Genomic DNA, 16,841 nt, shown 5'->3' on the forward strand with positions numbered 1-16,841 from the left:
AAATTACCATGGTAATTTTAAAATTTCATTAAAAAATATTATGAATAAAACGAAGACAACTGCTGGCTATAGAGTAATACACAGAGCCTCAAAGAACACTTGTAGTCACTGTAGATGTTTCTTCCATGTATGGCTTCACCGGGAAACTATGCTTTCTTGTTTGCCGTGAAAACAGGAAAAACTCAAAACAAATGGGGCCAGTTGAAGTCATTGAAGATCGGTGTGTAGTGTGAACATTTCAATGTCCATCAAGTTTTAATATAAATTATGTTTGCATACTTCATATTAACAAAAGAAGGTAATTAGAGCATCGGTTGATATAAGGCATCTTTTTTTGTTTCCCAATTCTAAGAAAAAGGCATAATAGCGTGAAAACTGGTAAGGGGGACAATACTTTCTTCAAAATAACTTTTGTGAACACAAGAGGGGGCTATTTTCGCTTTCTAACTTTTTAATGACGTTGACACATTTTTTCTTACATCAACGAGCGTTGTAAAACTTTCGAGAATACAACCTTTCTTGAAAGACTTCAGCAGAATGTAGTAATATGAACATGTAGTAGGTGAGTTGATATAATAACAATTATTCAACAAAGAATAAACATAGAAAATGGTTTAAAGAATGGGCAAGCCCTAAAAAAACTAACTTTTTAGAAAAATAAGGGCTAGGATTTGGAATCAAGTTGGGTAACACTACACTACAGTACAGTACAGACAGGCTATCAACATGATCAACCGGGTGTACACGTACGTTTCGGGGCCGGGTTTCGGGTCGCATTTACACGGCCAGGTAGACCATTATTTATAGAGAAAGGACCCACCTCTACTCAAGTCTTTGGATAGACCGGGTACCAGAATTCAAGTTCGGAAGTATCATTGTAATATTATGAAACTTTGGATTTAATACACTTTGACTTTCGCTTTCGGAACAGAAAAAAAGTTCACAGATTTACAAATAACTAGGGTTTACAGAAGGTAATGGTAAAAGACTTCTCTTGAAATATTATTCCTTGAAATGCTTTACTTTTTGAGAAAACATTAATACAATTATCAATTCTCGACATCAATAATTACGGATTTATAGTAAACACATGCCATGACACGGCGAAACGTGCTGAAACAAGGGTGGGTTTTTCCCGTTATTTTCTCCCAACTCCGATGACCGATTGAGCCTAAATTTACACAGGTTTGTTATTTTATTTAGAAGTTGTGATACACGAAGTGTGGGCCTTGCCTTGGACAATACTGTTTACCGAAAGTTTCCACTGGCTTTAACAAAACATGAAACGGCAAGCCGTTCGTATTTAACTTAAATATATTAACTAATATTAATGTTCGTATTTAACTTAAATATATTAACTAATATTAATATTAATATTATTAATATTAGTTTGTTTACCCAATGCAATGGGTATGTTAGGGCCACTGATTTTCCGCGATCGCGGAAAACGGACGGAATTCGCGGAATCCGCCCTTTGAAACGGAAAACGGGATTTCAGAAAATTTGATTTTTTTTTTTTTTCTTGACGCCAAAACTATTGAAATTGCATTCTTTATTAAGATTCTTTTTGTTAAACTAAAAAGGCATCAGAAATCAGACCATTAAAAAGTACGAGATCGTAACCGTGGATCATTCTGTTCTACTTCACACCATCCTCAATGTTTACACACATGATGTACACACGTTGTTAACATGGTTAAGCGAAGGGCATTATTCGCGGCACGTTTTAAACATTTTTTGTTCACCCAAATTGCATTTTCTCCCTCTCTTTTACCAACAATACACAAACTAGCTTACCTATGATCTATAAGAACACATACAATGTTTTTTCATCTCGGAAAGGTCTAAAATAAAACCGTAAACTGTCAACATTCTGTCGCCAAAGCGAAAACAAAATGGCTGACATTTTGTTTGTGGATGGAGAATGGTCACGTCCATAGACTTGTTCCCAAGTCTTTGATCATGCTGAAACAGCGCCCTCTTGTGGATACACTCCTGTCATTAGACTACAATGTGGCTGATGCAGAGAATCAACTGAGTTTTAGACTTGGAATCAAGTCTATCACATCATGTGCATTGATACTGCAGTCACAGTGCAACCTTTTTAGAACAGCAGTATACAAAATAATCCACAATTATAAAAAAAAGTATTTTTTTGAAATTTGTCAGTTCAAATGAACATTTTACGAAGTCAACAGTGCAACTTATCTCAAATTGATTTTTATAAGTATGTCCCTGGGTATTAAACAACCTTTTATCTAATTAAAAAAACATGAAACGGAATTTTTTGTGCCTGAAACGGAATTCATGTTTTTGCCAAACGGAATTTGCACTTTTCTGAAACGGAAAATCAGTGGCCCTAGTATGTTATGGAGATCTTTTTGTACAATATATTTTTTATTTATTTCTCATTTTCTTACTTGTTTTTTACAACCAGATGTGGGGAGGCAGGTCAACGGACCACAGTAAATACTTTGCTTACGTTTTTCCTAATCCTAGCCCATCAGGAAGTATAGTTGCGATAATGTAACCCTCTCCTCCCTACGCCGTCGGGAGGGAGGAGGGTTATGTTATTGCAACTAATATGGAAGTATAGTTGTAATGTCATGATAATAATAGTAATAATAATTACGTGATTCCTTGAATAAATATTTCTTGTGTTTTTGTGCACATCTCTTTCTGGAAAACTGATGAGCGACATTGCTTGTCTGATTATCTTTTCTAGATAACTACCCTATCTTGAGTTGCTATCCAGAGGCTTCTGATCTTCAGGCCAATGTCAGGGAACGTCTAGCAGCCAAAATGAAGAGCATCCAAACAGCTTTTGTGTGTACCCTTCTAATTGCTATGCTGTTCCTCTTCCTATCCATGATGTACTTAACCTTAAACAAGGGCATTTTTTCTGGTGACAAAAGGTAAGAACGTAAACCTGTTTCCATTATTGGCCAGACTTGATTTACCAATGGCGAAATCAACCGAAACAGTTATTGGTTACTACCCCAAAAACACACCCCTGACTGGGCAAATTTGGTTGAACAAGGGAAAGTGGTAGTCCAACCTGGGACCTCTACCAGCTGAGCTATCTAGCCTCATGTTGGCCGTCTGCCTATTTTGTTAAAATCTTTGTGTGGGGGTGCCAGTCAGAAGCTATTCAACCTGTGACTGCTGTTTAGCCAAGTTTGTACTTTGTATCAGTGCAACAAAGTTGTAACTCATGGGAAAGGGTTGTTTTTTGTAGATTTGAAGATGGGCAATTTGTGTCAAACAACTTTGTTCCTAATGGTACTGTATGAGAAACAAAAACTTTTAAAGCAAAAATCAAATTAATTTTTTGATTTTGGACTGGAAATGGAATAGGGGACTTTTGGAACACTACGCTGGCAGCAGACTTACCGGGTAAATCCATTTTTCCTCGGTAAAGTGCGTATATATTCAGAACTAAGTAAAGAATGGTAATTTACCTGGTAAGTCTGCTGCCACCTAGTGAACCTGCGAGGGTAGATGTTGATACGGCAGCTCAGGGCTGTATACTGCCGAGGGAGCTGAGAACGATTTAAGGAATGTTATAGGCCAAATGACCAAGGCACTGATGTAAAGTGCATTGAGACGTACTGTGAAATCTTATTTTGTTCCAAAGTGTTTTTTTTTTTACAGGGAACTGGTTTACTGTTAATTGCTTGTAACATGATATTAACTTGAATTTTTCTTGTAAATTTACCACCCAACAGGATGAGTGGGAGAGATGCCATCCACATGTTGATGCACGCCTCCGTTCTCAAAGACAAAATCAACAAGATGGAAGGAGTCAGGTCAAATCTGGAGTTGCTTTTATCTCCCGAGGTGGAGCAAGAAAGGAACTTGAGCAACGATGGAGAAACTGACAAGATTCCCAAGACTAACAAGAACACTGTAAAGGATATTGGGAATATCTCATTACCTCTTACTGGAATAGATAACAAATCACATGGTGTTAAATTGAACCCAGACAACGGGAAAAACTCGGCACAAACCAGAATAGATAACAAACCACCACCAGTTAATTTGAGCCTCGACCCCCCGAAGAATATCATTAAAGATGGAGGAAATCTTTCAAGTCTCCCCGTCAAAATTGAAGACACTTGCAAAGAGAAGACGAACATTCTTCTCTTGAAGACCCACAAGACTGGAGGCTCCACTCTACAGAATGTTCTGTATCGCTTCGGAGACATTCGAGATTTGACCTTTGCCCTTCCGTTGACTGATGTCTACATGGGGAGTCCAGTGAAATTCAAGCCTTCGTTTGCGATTCGGTCACCGACAGGCCAGTACAACATTCTAGCGAATCATGCACGCTTCCATAAAGAAAGTAAGCTGACAAAGTTTTAAGTACTTATTTTTATCTTAAAGGGACATGTTGCCTTGGATTGGGGGCTTTGGGTCATGAACAAATTTGAAAGCGTTTGTTTTAAAATAACACACAGCACCCACAGCAATTGCCGTGGTGCCCTTTGCAAAGTTCCATAGAAATTTACATTTTCCTCATAGAAGTGCTCTAACAAGAGAGAAATTGCTGTGCCCCTCAAGAGTGAAATTCAAGTATGATTGGAAAGATGTTTTAAAAGTTGAACAAGGATCCACACAAATATCCCTCTCTATAAAATAGTGGACTGTGTAATTACTCAAAATAATTATTAGCACAAAACCTTACTTGGTAATGAGTAATGGGGAGAGGTTGATAGTATAACATTGTGAGAAACGGCTCCCTCTGAAGTGACAAAGTTTTTGAGACCTCAAGTTTAGAATTTGAGGTCTCGAAATCAAGCATCTGAAAGCACACAACTTCGTGTGACAAGGGTGTTTTTTATTTAATTCATATCTCGCAACTTCGATGACCAATTGAGCTCAAATTTGCACAGGATTGTTATTTTATGCATATGTTGAGATAAACAAAGTGAGAAGACTGGTATTTGACAATTACCAATTTTGTCCACTGTCTTTAAGTCCAGAATTAAAAAGGTTTACCACAAGAAGTTGGAAACATCATGGACAATTTAACCTTTAAAACGTATAAATTTGTTTTAGTGTATTATATTTGCTATTGTTGGTGTGTAAAACGCCTTGATAATTTTTTGGGAATTGTGCTATAGGCCTATAAGAGCTGGTTTTATTATTTTTTTAATTTTTCATACAGACATGAGGAAAATAATGGCCCCAGGCGCCAAGTTCATCACAATCCTCCGCTACCCGCCCAAGCAATTTGAAAGTACCTACAGCTACTACAAAATGGAACGCCGGATGAAATGCTCCCTGGAAACTTTCGCAGCTTCTCCGAAGAGCTTCTATAATTATGAGAAGGAGAGAAACTCTCGTCATAGCAGCCTCAACCCGATGCTGTATGATCTTGGATTGGACATTCAAGCCATGAATGACCCTGTGAAGGTTCAGAACTGGATCTATTACATCGATGATGCGTTTGACTTGGTCCTGATCATTGAGTATCTTAAGGAGTCCCTGATACTACTTAAAGAGATGATGTGCTGGTCTTTTGATGACATCATCTACTTTACTAGCAACGCTCGCAGCGGTATGCTCATTGAGCAGCTTTCAAATGCAACAACCAACAATCTTCTGAACTGGCTGGACGGGGACGTCCGTCTCTACCGCCATTTCAACACCACGCTCTGGAACAAGATCCGACAGTATGGGGTGGATCGCATGGCTGCCGATGTCGCTGAGCTTGATCGTCGGAATGAGAAGCTCAGTCAACGTTGCGTCAAGGGAAAAACAAAAGTATCAATTATTGAGAGATATATCCTGAGACCGGAAGCTGCTCAAGATATAACTTGTAAGAGAATAACGTATTCTGCTTACAGCTACTTGACATCCCTAAGGCATAAGATGAACATGCGTCGACCTAAGAAGATAGAAGGTGCCAATTAGGAAGGGTTGTGGTGTCAGTGTTCTCCCTTAACAGTGGTCCACTAGAGCACATTAGGACAGGTGAAAATTCTCTCCATTTGGCCATCTGGCTAGTTCGGTGTTTTAAAAGCATTCCTATTTAATATGAATAATGGGCAAGTGCAAAAGCTGACTAAAGAGTGACATAAAATATTGGCCCGTCACCCCCAAAAATACAGGTAAACCCTGGGCACTCTATGGGAAAACCGAAAACCAGGTGTGCTTCCCTGCCAAAACTTCAAAGTGGACCTCTTTTTGCTCATTAATCAAATAAAAGCTTTCAAAATAACATCATCTTCTCACTTATTATGTCGAGAACAAAACTTTATAGATTTCCAGAGTACTGTGGAGCAGCAAGGCCATTTTCCTTTTGCAAAGGGCACTTCCATTGGAAAATCTTCTAGTCAACGGGAAACTTTTGGGCACAAAGGCCAAGACCAGGGGCAGCAGAGGCCATGGCCTGCATGTTATTCAAGGCCTGATTTTACTATTTTCCGAAAAGTGTTTAATTTTTTGCTGAAAATAAAGATGGTGTCCCTACATGTTTATTCAAATCATCCCAGTACTGAAAAGTGCCATGCACTTTGAAAACAAAATACATTCTTTGTTTGTGGAAGGAAGCTAGAAAAAGCCATCATCATTTACTTTTAATAATTAATTACCATGTTTGCATTGTTAATATGTAGCTTAACCCTACTACTGTTTGACCAGTCAATATCATCCACATGCTTTTGACTGATGTCAGCCTGTAACATGATTTCATAAAGCTTGCTTAGCAAATTGTTTTGCTTAGAAAAGCTGAGTGTGACACCAGTTGCTTCATGTACAACGTAAACTTCATGGAATTTTTGCTGCTAACCAGTTTCTTGCTTAGCAAGATTTGTCTGTTATTAGCAAGTTTGTATGCTTACAGTCTCGCTTAAACTGGGCACATTACCGTAATTAGGAGGGATGAAGAATCTTTTCAAAGTTTAGAAAGAAATATTTAAGGTTACTGGGCTTAACTTGTGGCTGGTTTATTTTTTATGGAATAAAAGTCTTTCATATTTATTTGGTATTTTTATAAGGTTACAGGTTTATTGTTTACCATTAGAATAAAAGTAAGGCCTGTTATAAGGACTGTTAGAAGACGCTTTCTACTTAAAGGCAGTGGACACTATTGGTAAGAATTACTCAAAATAATTATTTGCATAAAACCTTGGTAACGAGTAATGGGGAGAGGTTGATAGTATAAAACAGTGTGAGAAACGGCTCCCTCTGAAGTGATATAGTTTTCGAGAAAGAAGTAATTTCCAAGACCTCAGATTTAGAATTTGAGGTCTCGAAATCAAGCATCTGAAAGCACACAACTTCGTGTTTTTTTCTGTCATAGTTACCACGCAACTTTGACGACCAATTGAGCTAAATTTTTCTCAGGTTTGTTATTTTATGCATATGTTGAGATACACCAAGTGAGAAGACTGGTCTTTGACAATTACCAATAGTGTTCAGTGTCTTTAAGCGTGTACATGTATGTTGAGATACACCAAGTGAGAAGACTTATCTTTGACAATTACCAATAGTGTCCAGTGTCTTGAAAGGCAGGGTATACTTTTGATAATTATCAAAGACCAGTACTCTTTTGATGTATCCTAAAATATGCATACCAAAAATAGCAAACCCTGTGAAAATTTTGGCTCAACTGGTCATTCAAGTTGCAAGCAATTAATGAAAGAAAAAAAAACCTTGTTGCATTGCTTTTAGATGCCTGAGCAACGCTCCAGACGTTTGGCAATATTTATCTCAAAAACCTGACCACCATTTGAAATGAAATTTTCACATGTTTTTTTTATTTAATACTTTTACTTTTAAATAGGATTAAAACAAATTGAACGGTTCCAAAAACCGAAGGTATACTTTGCCTCTAAACACCTGGCTAGGAGAATGCAGTTAGAAAGGACAACAGGTGTACCAGGCTCACACAGCATTATTTTTAAATAGGATAAAATATATAAATAAATAAGCACTTTTGTTTGGAACATTAACAGCTGGCTTTGCGAATAATTTAATCAGGATTTCTCCTTTAGCAGTACTTAATGATTAAATTTACAATGAAAACAGCAGATGGCTGACGTGTACGGGTTAGTGGTGTGTTTACAAATAAAATAAATCACAAGGCCCAACTTGTTTGTTTTGTTGACAGAACGGGGAACAGTAATCATTTAAATCCTCTCCCAACCCAATATAAATATCTGTGGGAAATCTCATCTAATATTATTTAACAGGGTGGATTTCACAAAGAGTTGAGACTAGTCATACTCCTCCAAACTTAGGGCTAGCCTTAAATTTTGAATAACTCCTAAAGAGACTAAGGATTAGTCTTAGTTAGAACTACATGATGTATGTAAAATCGACCCGAGGGCCCAATTTCATAGAGCATTTTTAAAAGCAGACTCTTGCTTAAATCAATTCTGTGCTGAGCAAAAGTTAGCCGGATACCAGTCAAATACCGTGGAATGTGATGTGGTAGTCTGGCTGGTTACCTTATTCTGGTAAACATAATTTTGTTGTGCTTAGCTACTTGTGCTTGAAAAGCAGTTCTATGAAATTAGGCCCAGGTCTCAAACTTTGGGTTAAATTCCATAAAACGACAGGTTTTGTAGCTTAACATTGCAACGTGACCAGAATTTATAATAAATAATCTTGATAAAGAAAGAAATATCTTGCTAAAAGTTAAAAATTTAATCTGTTTTTATTTGAACAAGCACTATGGGTATAACTTGGCATATATTTGTATACTTTACATAATCCAAAGATGTTTACTAGACTCAAAAGTCAACAATTTGAAAATAAGTTCTTGTTCTTAAAGGCAGTGGACACTACTGGTAAATACTCAAAATAATTTTTAGCATAAAACCTTACTTGGTAACTAGTAATGAGGAGAGGTTGATAGTATAAAACATTGTGAGAAATGGCTCCCTCTGTAGTGACGTAGTTTTTGAGAAGAAGTAATTTTCCATGAATTTATTTCGAGACCTCAGATTTAGAATTTGGGGTCTCGAAATCAAGCATCTGAAAGCACTTCGTGTGACAAGGGTGTTTTTTCTTCCATTATTATCTCGCAACTTTGACTACCAATATTGAGCTCAAAGTTTCACAGTTATGTGTATTTATGCATAATTATGTTGAGATACACCAAGTGAGAAGACTGGTCTTTGACAATTACCAATAGTGTCCAGTGTCTTTAAAGATATAACACAGTGACATAAATGTTATTATTTAAGTCTTCAAAAAGAATTCACTGAAAACCTTTGATGGTGTTAATTTAAAACTAAAAGCCAAATACAATGTTTTCTTTGTACAAAGAGTTTACTTTTCTGTTAAGTCAATCGTGTAATGTAAACCAAAAATTGAAACAACCAACTTTATGGTGTTTAAATATCTTTGGGAAGGTATAAGTATGTTGGTAGTCACTGTTAATAAAATGAATGGCAATACAAACTTGCTTTTAGAAGTAGAGCAGCTTTTGATATTACAAAGTATTTTGAGAATCTGTTTACTTCGAAGTAATGTGGTTATGGGAAAGATACATATCCCCAGTGATTGAATCTGATAAGCGTTTCTGTCAGGAACGTTCCTCAAAATGTGTCTTTCAAATTACGGATTATTCTTCCTGCAATGACGTATATAACCGCTCTATTTTTTAGGCACTTTATTGTATCTTTGACAAAATTATATGGAATAAGGTTGTTTTAAAAACGGTCTTTTAAAATTAAATTTTGTTTGCAATAATTGTCTTGTGTTTTGCTGTATTTATTTGTTAAGTTTGTAAAGTTTCATCTGGTATTTTTTGACTGGTATTCAATAAATCTCTACTGTACTTAGGTATAATTTTGTAGATTTGTTTGTTGGTTTTTTTTTTTTTTTGCCATTGCTGTGTCACGTTGGTTGATATTTGGTCATTCCCTTCCTCTAGTTATACAATAATAAATAAAGAAAAAAGGTTGCAGGCCTGAATCAAACTTTTTTTTGTAAAATACAGAATCGGCCTAAATACTTAAGGCCATATAAACGAGTATTTCAAATGTTTACAAAAAAAAATAGTGAAGAAATAGGGCTAGGCCTATGGTTTTATATTTTGTGTGTGATCGATTCTGATAATTATGTTGCGAGGTAAGAAACAAAAATCGTGAAGATCACAGATTTACATAACTTACACGGTCTAATAATGATGATAGTTGAAAACATCCCTTGAAACATTTTTGTCTGAAACGCCATATTTGATGAGAAATATCTAACTTCGCGTTTGAAGTTTTTCGCTCAGTGAGCGTTTTATTCATTTTCATTTTTGGCAATGCAAAATTTGTAATCGTTTTTCACTATTCTCTCGTGACCCAGATGGCCGATCGATCTGTTTGTAATGTTCCTTTAAATTCAAGCATAATCTGCTTCTCTTTTCATAAAGTAACAAAATAATTTCCAATGATTATACTGAACACAAAATAATTTTCTTTTTTGGGGGGTGATAATGACACCTGTTGTTATAAGGGTTAAAACAACAGAGGGCGCTCTACTGAAAAAAACAACAACAATAACACGTCAGTTTTCGTCAGAAACCTAGACTCACAAAACGGGAAGAGGAAAACATAACGCAAACGGTGGCCAGACTATAAACACTTTATTTTATTTTCTAGCAATCTCATCAACGCAATGTCGACATTTAGATTTCTTTGCTTCTAAATAAAAAAAAAGTCCGGTAGAAACTTCAGAATGTCAGAGGAGGAAGTTGCTTCTGAGGGGGCGGGTGTCTTCGAGGACAGAGAACTACCACCAGAAGGGAACCAAGAACCCAAGTCTGTGTCTGATGGATTTAATTTTGGTTTGTATTTTTTTTTCTGCTGTTTTTGTTGCAGTAGTAAATGTTACTTACTAAGTAAGTAGTAAGTTGCTGTTCTGCTGTTAGTGTTTGTTAACTTTATGTTATTGTTAACTGTTTGTGTATTTCCTCTGCTACATTGTGTAGCTGTATATGAATTTGACATGTTTGAGAAGCCATGCTGATGTTGTAAGCAAACAAATGTACAGTTTTTGAATCAAAATTTGATATCCCCGTGATATTATGAATAATTACTATATTCCTATTTTAATTTGTTCTTTTAATATTTTAAATTTAATCTTTCTATAATTTATAAATATTATATAACAATAAACATGTCATTGGGGGGGATGGGGGGTCGGACATGGACCACTCGAAATAGAAGATTTTAAATTGTTTATCAGTGTTCTCCCTCAAGTTCTTCCCATCATTCTTCAATCATTTTAGTTCCCTGTAGAACTTGTGATAATCAATCAAATCTCTTCATCCTCCTGACCTGAAAACAGTGTCCAAACGGTGGAGGGTTACGATTATTAATAATAATAACAATAATACTTGTAATGCGCACGTATCCACCCTGCTGGGTGTTGCAACTCCCCTTGCCTTATCATCAATCAGTGGTCCGCTGATCAATAGCAAATTAATATTAATGAAATAATAACAAAATATAGCATGACGACCAGTCAAAATTTTCTCCGACCAAATGTTAGTGTTGAAAAGCGATTCTACATATAGACTAGACGCGTTTGTGCTATAGTTTGTACGGCAGTACAACTCCCCAGTAACTGGATCTAGCTCCACTGCCAGTCCTATTGCGATAACAGAACCTTCCTCTCGCGGTCGTCGGGTTACATTATTGCAACTATGCCAGTCCTGAACAAGTGAAAAATCTGACAGACCAGTGAAATCGACGACCTGGGCCTTCTGTTAAGTCACTAACAGAATGAAAAGAACACCCTGTTTAAGCTCTTCACAAAATAATGTTGTAACTTTTCTATTTTCTGTTTTTTTTGCAGTGTCAGAGTTCTTTGCTGAATATGGATGGTACATTCTTTTAGCAGCTATCGTGTTGGCGTACCTACAGAACCGATTCGGCTCGAAGATTAATAAATGGCAGCAGAAACGGAGTAATGAGAGTGGTCTAGCACATTATGGTGAGAAGATAGATCTTCATTTAAAACTACAGGTGTCGATTTCACAAAACTCTTCCTAACTTAAGATTAAACTTATGACTTAGGACGAGTCCCAACCCTGTATTGTAGCATGCAGACCTTAAGATTGATCCTAAGTTAGGGCGAGTTACTCGTCCTAACTCGAGATAGGAATAATCCTGGCATTTCGTGAAATCGGATGCAGGCTCCCCTGTGAGCCAGTAGCCTTAGGAGTCCAACATTTTGGACTTGTAATCACAAGGTTGTGGGTTCAAATCCCCCAAGGCTAACCGCTGATTTCACAATGCCTAGTATAAGTATTGTTGTGTAGTTACTGAATCACAGTTTCTTGATTTGTGCAACTCAAAATCATAGACGTTAAACCAGTGTATGTATGAGAGAGATTGGCTGTTGCCAGCTTGGCATTTTTATCCCCTTGTGGGAGTTTGCCTTGACGGAAAGATCAACTAAACAAACGAATAATCAAATAAACATTGTTCATTAGAGGATTCAGGTACTTGTTCAAAATGACCACAGATTTACATTAAACTCACATGGTTTGAAGATATTGATAGTAGAAAGCTTCCCTTAAAATCTTACTTACTGAGGTGCAGTAGTTTTTGAGAAATGAGTAAAACAAGTCACAAAATAATTTTCGTCTCAGTGAGACAAATAACCAAACAAACATTGTACCTTAATGCATTGAAAAGCAACAACTGATTTTAGATGTAATTTGGTTCCTTGCAGATGCAGCCACTGTGCTGTCCAGACAAGAGGCAATGGACAAAGCCAGACAACGAATGCAAGATGAATACAACGTCAAAGCAGCAGAGCGCGCAGAGAAAGAAAAACTGGTAGGCTGGCACTCCTATTCAAAAGTATACAACTCTAGCTTTCTGCAAGTTCATACCGGTCTGGCGGTTTCAGTCTTCCGCCGTGTTCAGTTTTCCGGGTGACGTACCCGGACATTTCACCACGTTGTTGGAACGGTTTAAGCTTTCTGGCGTGTTCAGTTTTCCGGGTGACGTAGCCAGACAAAAATACATCCGCGAGTACCCTGGCGAGTACTGTAGTTCTCTCAGTGACCCCAAATTGTTTATTATTACGATTCTTTTCTGTTTAGTCACATTCTCTTGCCCCATCTTCACACGTTTCATGCGTACAGCTGTAAGCAGGTCACACTGCTTGTACCACACCAAATTCTCTCATACGATCCACACGCGTTCGCCGCTCGTTGTACTCGTGGACGCCGCCATGACAGCTACCGGAGAGTAACACGGATGACTCAATACAGCACTAAAAATTGACTACTTTTGCTTGCTGTGCGCAGGCATCGCATGACGTAATGTTACCGTATTTGGTCATTCGGAAAACTGAACACGGTGGAAAGTTGAAACCGCCACACCGGGGCCCAATTTCATAGGGCTGCTAAGCACAAAAATTTGCTTAGCGTGAAATTTCTTCCTTGATAAAAACAGGATTACTAACCAAATTTCCACTTGATTTTCAGGATAAGCAAGCAACACCTGAATACCAGTAACAAGCAATATGCCACAAATAAAAAGTTGGTTGGTAATCCTGTTTTTATCAAGGAAGAAATTTCATGCTAAGCAAATTTGTTTGCTTAGCAGCTCTATGAAATTGGGCCCAGGCCTGGAGCTACACGGAGACCACAGAGGCCTTGACCTCTGGTCTTAACCTTGGTGCCCCTTAAAAAGTTTCCAATAGATTTTAAGATATTGAGAAAAATAGGGAGACCACCAACAAAGGTCTAGATAGATCAGCTGGTAGAGTGCCAGCACCTTAATCCAGAGGTCGTTGATCAAATCAGGCTCGAGTCAATTTTCTTTGTTCAACCCCATATCATCTTTTTCATTGCTGTATTTATTTGTCCAACCTTACAGAGGGAGGAGGAAAAAAGACGAGAAAAGATTGAAGATTGGGAGCGACACAAACAAGGCCAGGGTTATAGATCTAAGAAACTCAATAAGGATATCCAATCTCCGACTGGTGGAGAAGCCTCTGGAGTAGCTAGCAAAGACAAATCTAAAAAGCCATCGCTAAGACCAGGTGAGTCTAAGATAAAAATGTAACATCAAGACGATTGTAAGTCAACATCCAAGCTGGTGGACTCTGATGAAGGAGGCATGATCCCATCAGGGATGAGAAATGTCAGACTGTTATCTGAATTCAAACTTTTCAAGTCTGCTTGGTAGTAAAAAAAATCCTGTATTATTTTCAAAATAAATAAATCTGGCTCTTTGATCTACTTCTCTAGTGGTAACATTACTACTGTTTCCAAAAGCTTATTGGAATCTATAACATCAGGGGTTGCCAAAAGGTGCAAACACCATCATTTCATTGTACCTCATAAGAGAAGATCTGGATCCCAGGTTAATTTTGTTTTTCACTAGTAATTTTCACCCCTGATCCCATGTAAAACATAATCAGTTAAGTAGGATTTGAAACTTTGCATGGTGGAAATCTGATATAGAAAGGTTTGCGGTAACACCATGTAATGAGTTGGGGTGGTTCTGAAAAGAACCGTTGGTTTCAACTCGACGTATCGATCAGTATGCTCTGATCGTCTTCTTGAGAAAGCTGGACTCTGATGCTGCATGCTTCTTAAGTACTGTGGAGGTGGATTAGCTTGGTGATGCACGAAGGCGGGAAATAGAGGCGGGAAATGGAGCTTGGTGAAGTGATGTGTGGTGAAACCTGCTGTGGAGCCTTGGGTGGTGTGTGGGGGGTGTGTCTTTGGTAGTCTGGTGGTAAGACCAGCGGTAAGACCTGCAAAGGTTGTGGGCTCAAATCCCACCTGAGTGATTTGCCTGTGGATTTTGTTCAAAGAACTCGGGAAAATACTGAGTATAAAGTGCCTAATACATGTCGATGTACGGGTAAAAACAAAATGATATTTTGTATCCCTTGTGCTAAAAAAGCCAAAACATTAATATCTGTTTTTGTTTTGTTTTTCCTCCAAGCTTATAACCCAATGATGGGAGGATCGGGCTCAGGATTCAGACCAGCAAGAAGCCGATTCAGCGGGGGTGGTGGCCGCGGTGCATGAGGTTAAAGGTCGTATGCTTAACAAATTGATCATGTGACACAAGAGGCTGTCTTGATTGGATGGTTTGCAAGGTCTGGGGTGGATTTCAGAAAAAAAAAATATGCGACAATTCTCACTCGAGTTAGGATGAGTAACTCTAACTTAGAAACTAGCCTGAAGGGCTAATCCTAAGTAAGGACTAACTTTGTGAAATCTACCCCTTTTTGCTCTGGAAGACCCCATTCCAAATTCACTGTCAACCAATCATTTCAGCCTGGTAGAGTCACATGATTCATGTTTTGCATACATAATTTTGAAAGACAACTTTCGGCTCTCTCACTGGGAACAAAATAATAAATGAGGCTAAGTAGATTTGTAAATTTTGATCTCACTTCAAGGGAAGAACAGAAGGTCAATGACTACAAAGAGGGAAAATTTAATAGTAACCAAAAAAGGTACATATTTTAAAAGAAACAAGCGTTCCGTGAGAGAGCTGAAATTTTGTCAAGCAGAGGTTGATGGTTATGGAACAAACTATTTATGGTTGCAGGTAGTGGACCATTTGCTTGGGTCAGGGTATAATGATCGGATCGTTCGTTGCAAATTTGTGACATCAAAATTCGTTGGGAAGTAAGAACCGGGCTTAAGATATCCTTGGGGCAAAAAAGGCACAGCGAGATCAGAACTCCCTTGGAAATGAGGTCGAGACCTCTCTGAACTCTAACCTGACCTGACCTCAAATGGTCACCTGCAACCTTTTCTTGTCCATCCATCTGTATGACGTCCGACGCATAAAAGGCGATAAGCCAGTGCATCAGACCGATGAAAAACCTCTGGTGTCAAATATTATCTCTTTTCAAAAATAACTTATAATTAATAAAGAAAAGTGTACAAAAGGTTTACATAATGGGTAGAATGTACTGTAGATAGCTAGTGGCATTAAACTTCAATCCAGTGCCCAATTTCATAGAGCTGCTTAAAGGAACGTTGCAGAATTGGTAAGAAACAAAATCATGAAGATCACAGATTTACATCAAACTTACACGGTCATGATGATAGTAGAAAACATCCCTTGAAATATATAAGACTGAAATGTCATATTTGGTGAGAAATTAATAATCTAATTTCACGTTTGGAGTTTATCGCTCACTAAGCATTTTATTCATTTTTTTTCTTCCATCGATGTCATGCAAAATGTGTAATCGGTGTTTCACTATTCTCTCGTGACCCAGATGGCTGAACAATCTCAAACTTCTACAGGTTAGTCATTTTATGTATGTGGTGGATTACATAAAGTGCTTACACTGCCAGCAACTGTTTTGTAGCAAAACCAATTCTGTAATGTTCCTTTAAGCACAAAGAGTAGCTAAGCATGATGTCACAAGTACAGTTTGTGACTGGTATCTTGCTCATTTTTGCTGAGCAGAATTTTTTTTAGCAATATTTTCTGCTTAAGCAGCTCTTTGAAGTTTATTACCATTGCCCAATCAATGTGACTCCCTTTGAGCGGGCTGCACTCCTGCGGGGCCCAATTTCATGACTCTGCTACCTGCGGAATTCTGCGCTTATGATCACCTTTCACCGCTTGCACGGCAAGCACTCAAATATCTGCGGTGAGCGTATTGAATACGCACACAAGCCAAAATTCCCTGCTAATCTGTGATATACGCTTGACGTAAGGGCCGATTCTTTGCTTACGGTAAGCAGCGCCATGAAATTGGGCCCTGGGGTGGTTACTTATACTATTATAATTTAAATTTTTAAAATATTATTATTGTTTATTCGCCAACATTGATCAGGGGTCGGGAAAACCCCTGAAGTTTTTGAAATTTTTACAAGTGATGAAGTT

At 37.8% G+C, this 16,841-nt stretch overlaps 2 protein-coding genes across 2 annotated transcripts; both read left to right on the forward strand.

The window, feature by feature from the left end:
- The first annotated feature begins 473 nt into the window (after positions 1-473).
- LOC117301331 (galactosylceramide sulfotransferase-like) lies at positions 474-7,143 on the forward strand. Its single transcript, XM_033785235.1, has 4 exons — positions 474-562; positions 2,726-2,915; positions 3,729-4,345; positions 5,171-7,143. The coding sequence occupies exons 2-4, from the start codon at positions 2,803-2,805 to the stop codon at positions 5,917-5,919; spliced, it is 1,479 nt and encodes a 492-aa protein (XP_033641126.1). The 5' UTR covers positions 474-562; positions 2,726-2,802; the 3' UTR covers positions 5,920-7,143.
- Positions 7,144-10,584: 3,441 nt separating this feature from the next.
- LOC117301258 (selenoprotein S-like) lies at positions 10,585-15,104 on the forward strand. Its single transcript, XM_033785131.1, has 5 exons — positions 10,585-10,795; positions 11,809-11,946; positions 12,691-12,797; positions 13,848-14,013; positions 14,928-15,104. Exons 1-5 carry the CDS (start codon positions 10,687-10,689, stop codon positions 15,011-15,013), a joined length of 606 nt encoding a protein of 201 aa, XP_033641022.1. The 5' UTR covers positions 10,585-10,686; the 3' UTR covers positions 15,014-15,104.
- The last annotated feature ends 1,737 nt before the right edge of the window (positions 15,105-16,841 follow it).

Source organism: Asterias rubens, chromosome 17 (assembly GCF_902459465.1).
Source record: "Asterias rubens chromosome 17, eAstRub1.3, whole genome shotgun sequence".
In the NCBI taxonomy this organism is placed as follows: Eukaryota; Metazoa; Echinodermata; class Asteroidea; order Forcipulatida; family Asteriidae; genus Asterias; species Asterias rubens.

Excerpts from the sequence above, each read along its gene's own strand:
- LOC117301331 (XM_033785235.1), top strand. The coding sequence starts at position 2,803 with ATGAAGAGCATCCAAACAGCTTTTGTGTGTACCCTTCTAATTGCTATG. Across the intron at positions 2,916-3,728 it reads ATTTTTTCTGGTGACAAAAG|GATGAGTGGGAGAGATGCCA; the intron begins GTAAGAACGTAA and ends ACCACCCAACAG. Across the intron at positions 4,346-5,170 it reads TGCACGCTTCCATAAAGAAA|ACATGAGGAAAATAATGGCC; the intron begins GTAAGCTGACAA and ends TTTTTCATACAG.
- LOC117301258 (XM_033785131.1), top strand. The coding sequence starts at position 10,687 with ATGTCAGAGGAGGAAGTTGCTTCTGAGGGGGCGGGTGTCTTCGAGGAC. Across the intron at positions 11,947-12,690 it reads GAGTGGTCTAGCACATTATG|ATGCAGCCACTGTGCTGTCC; the intron begins GTGAGAAGATAG and ends GGTTCCTTGCAG. Across the intron at positions 14,014-14,927 it reads AAAGCCATCGCTAAGACCAG|CTTATAACCCAATGATGGGA; the intron begins GTGAGTCTAAGA and ends TTTTCCTCCAAG.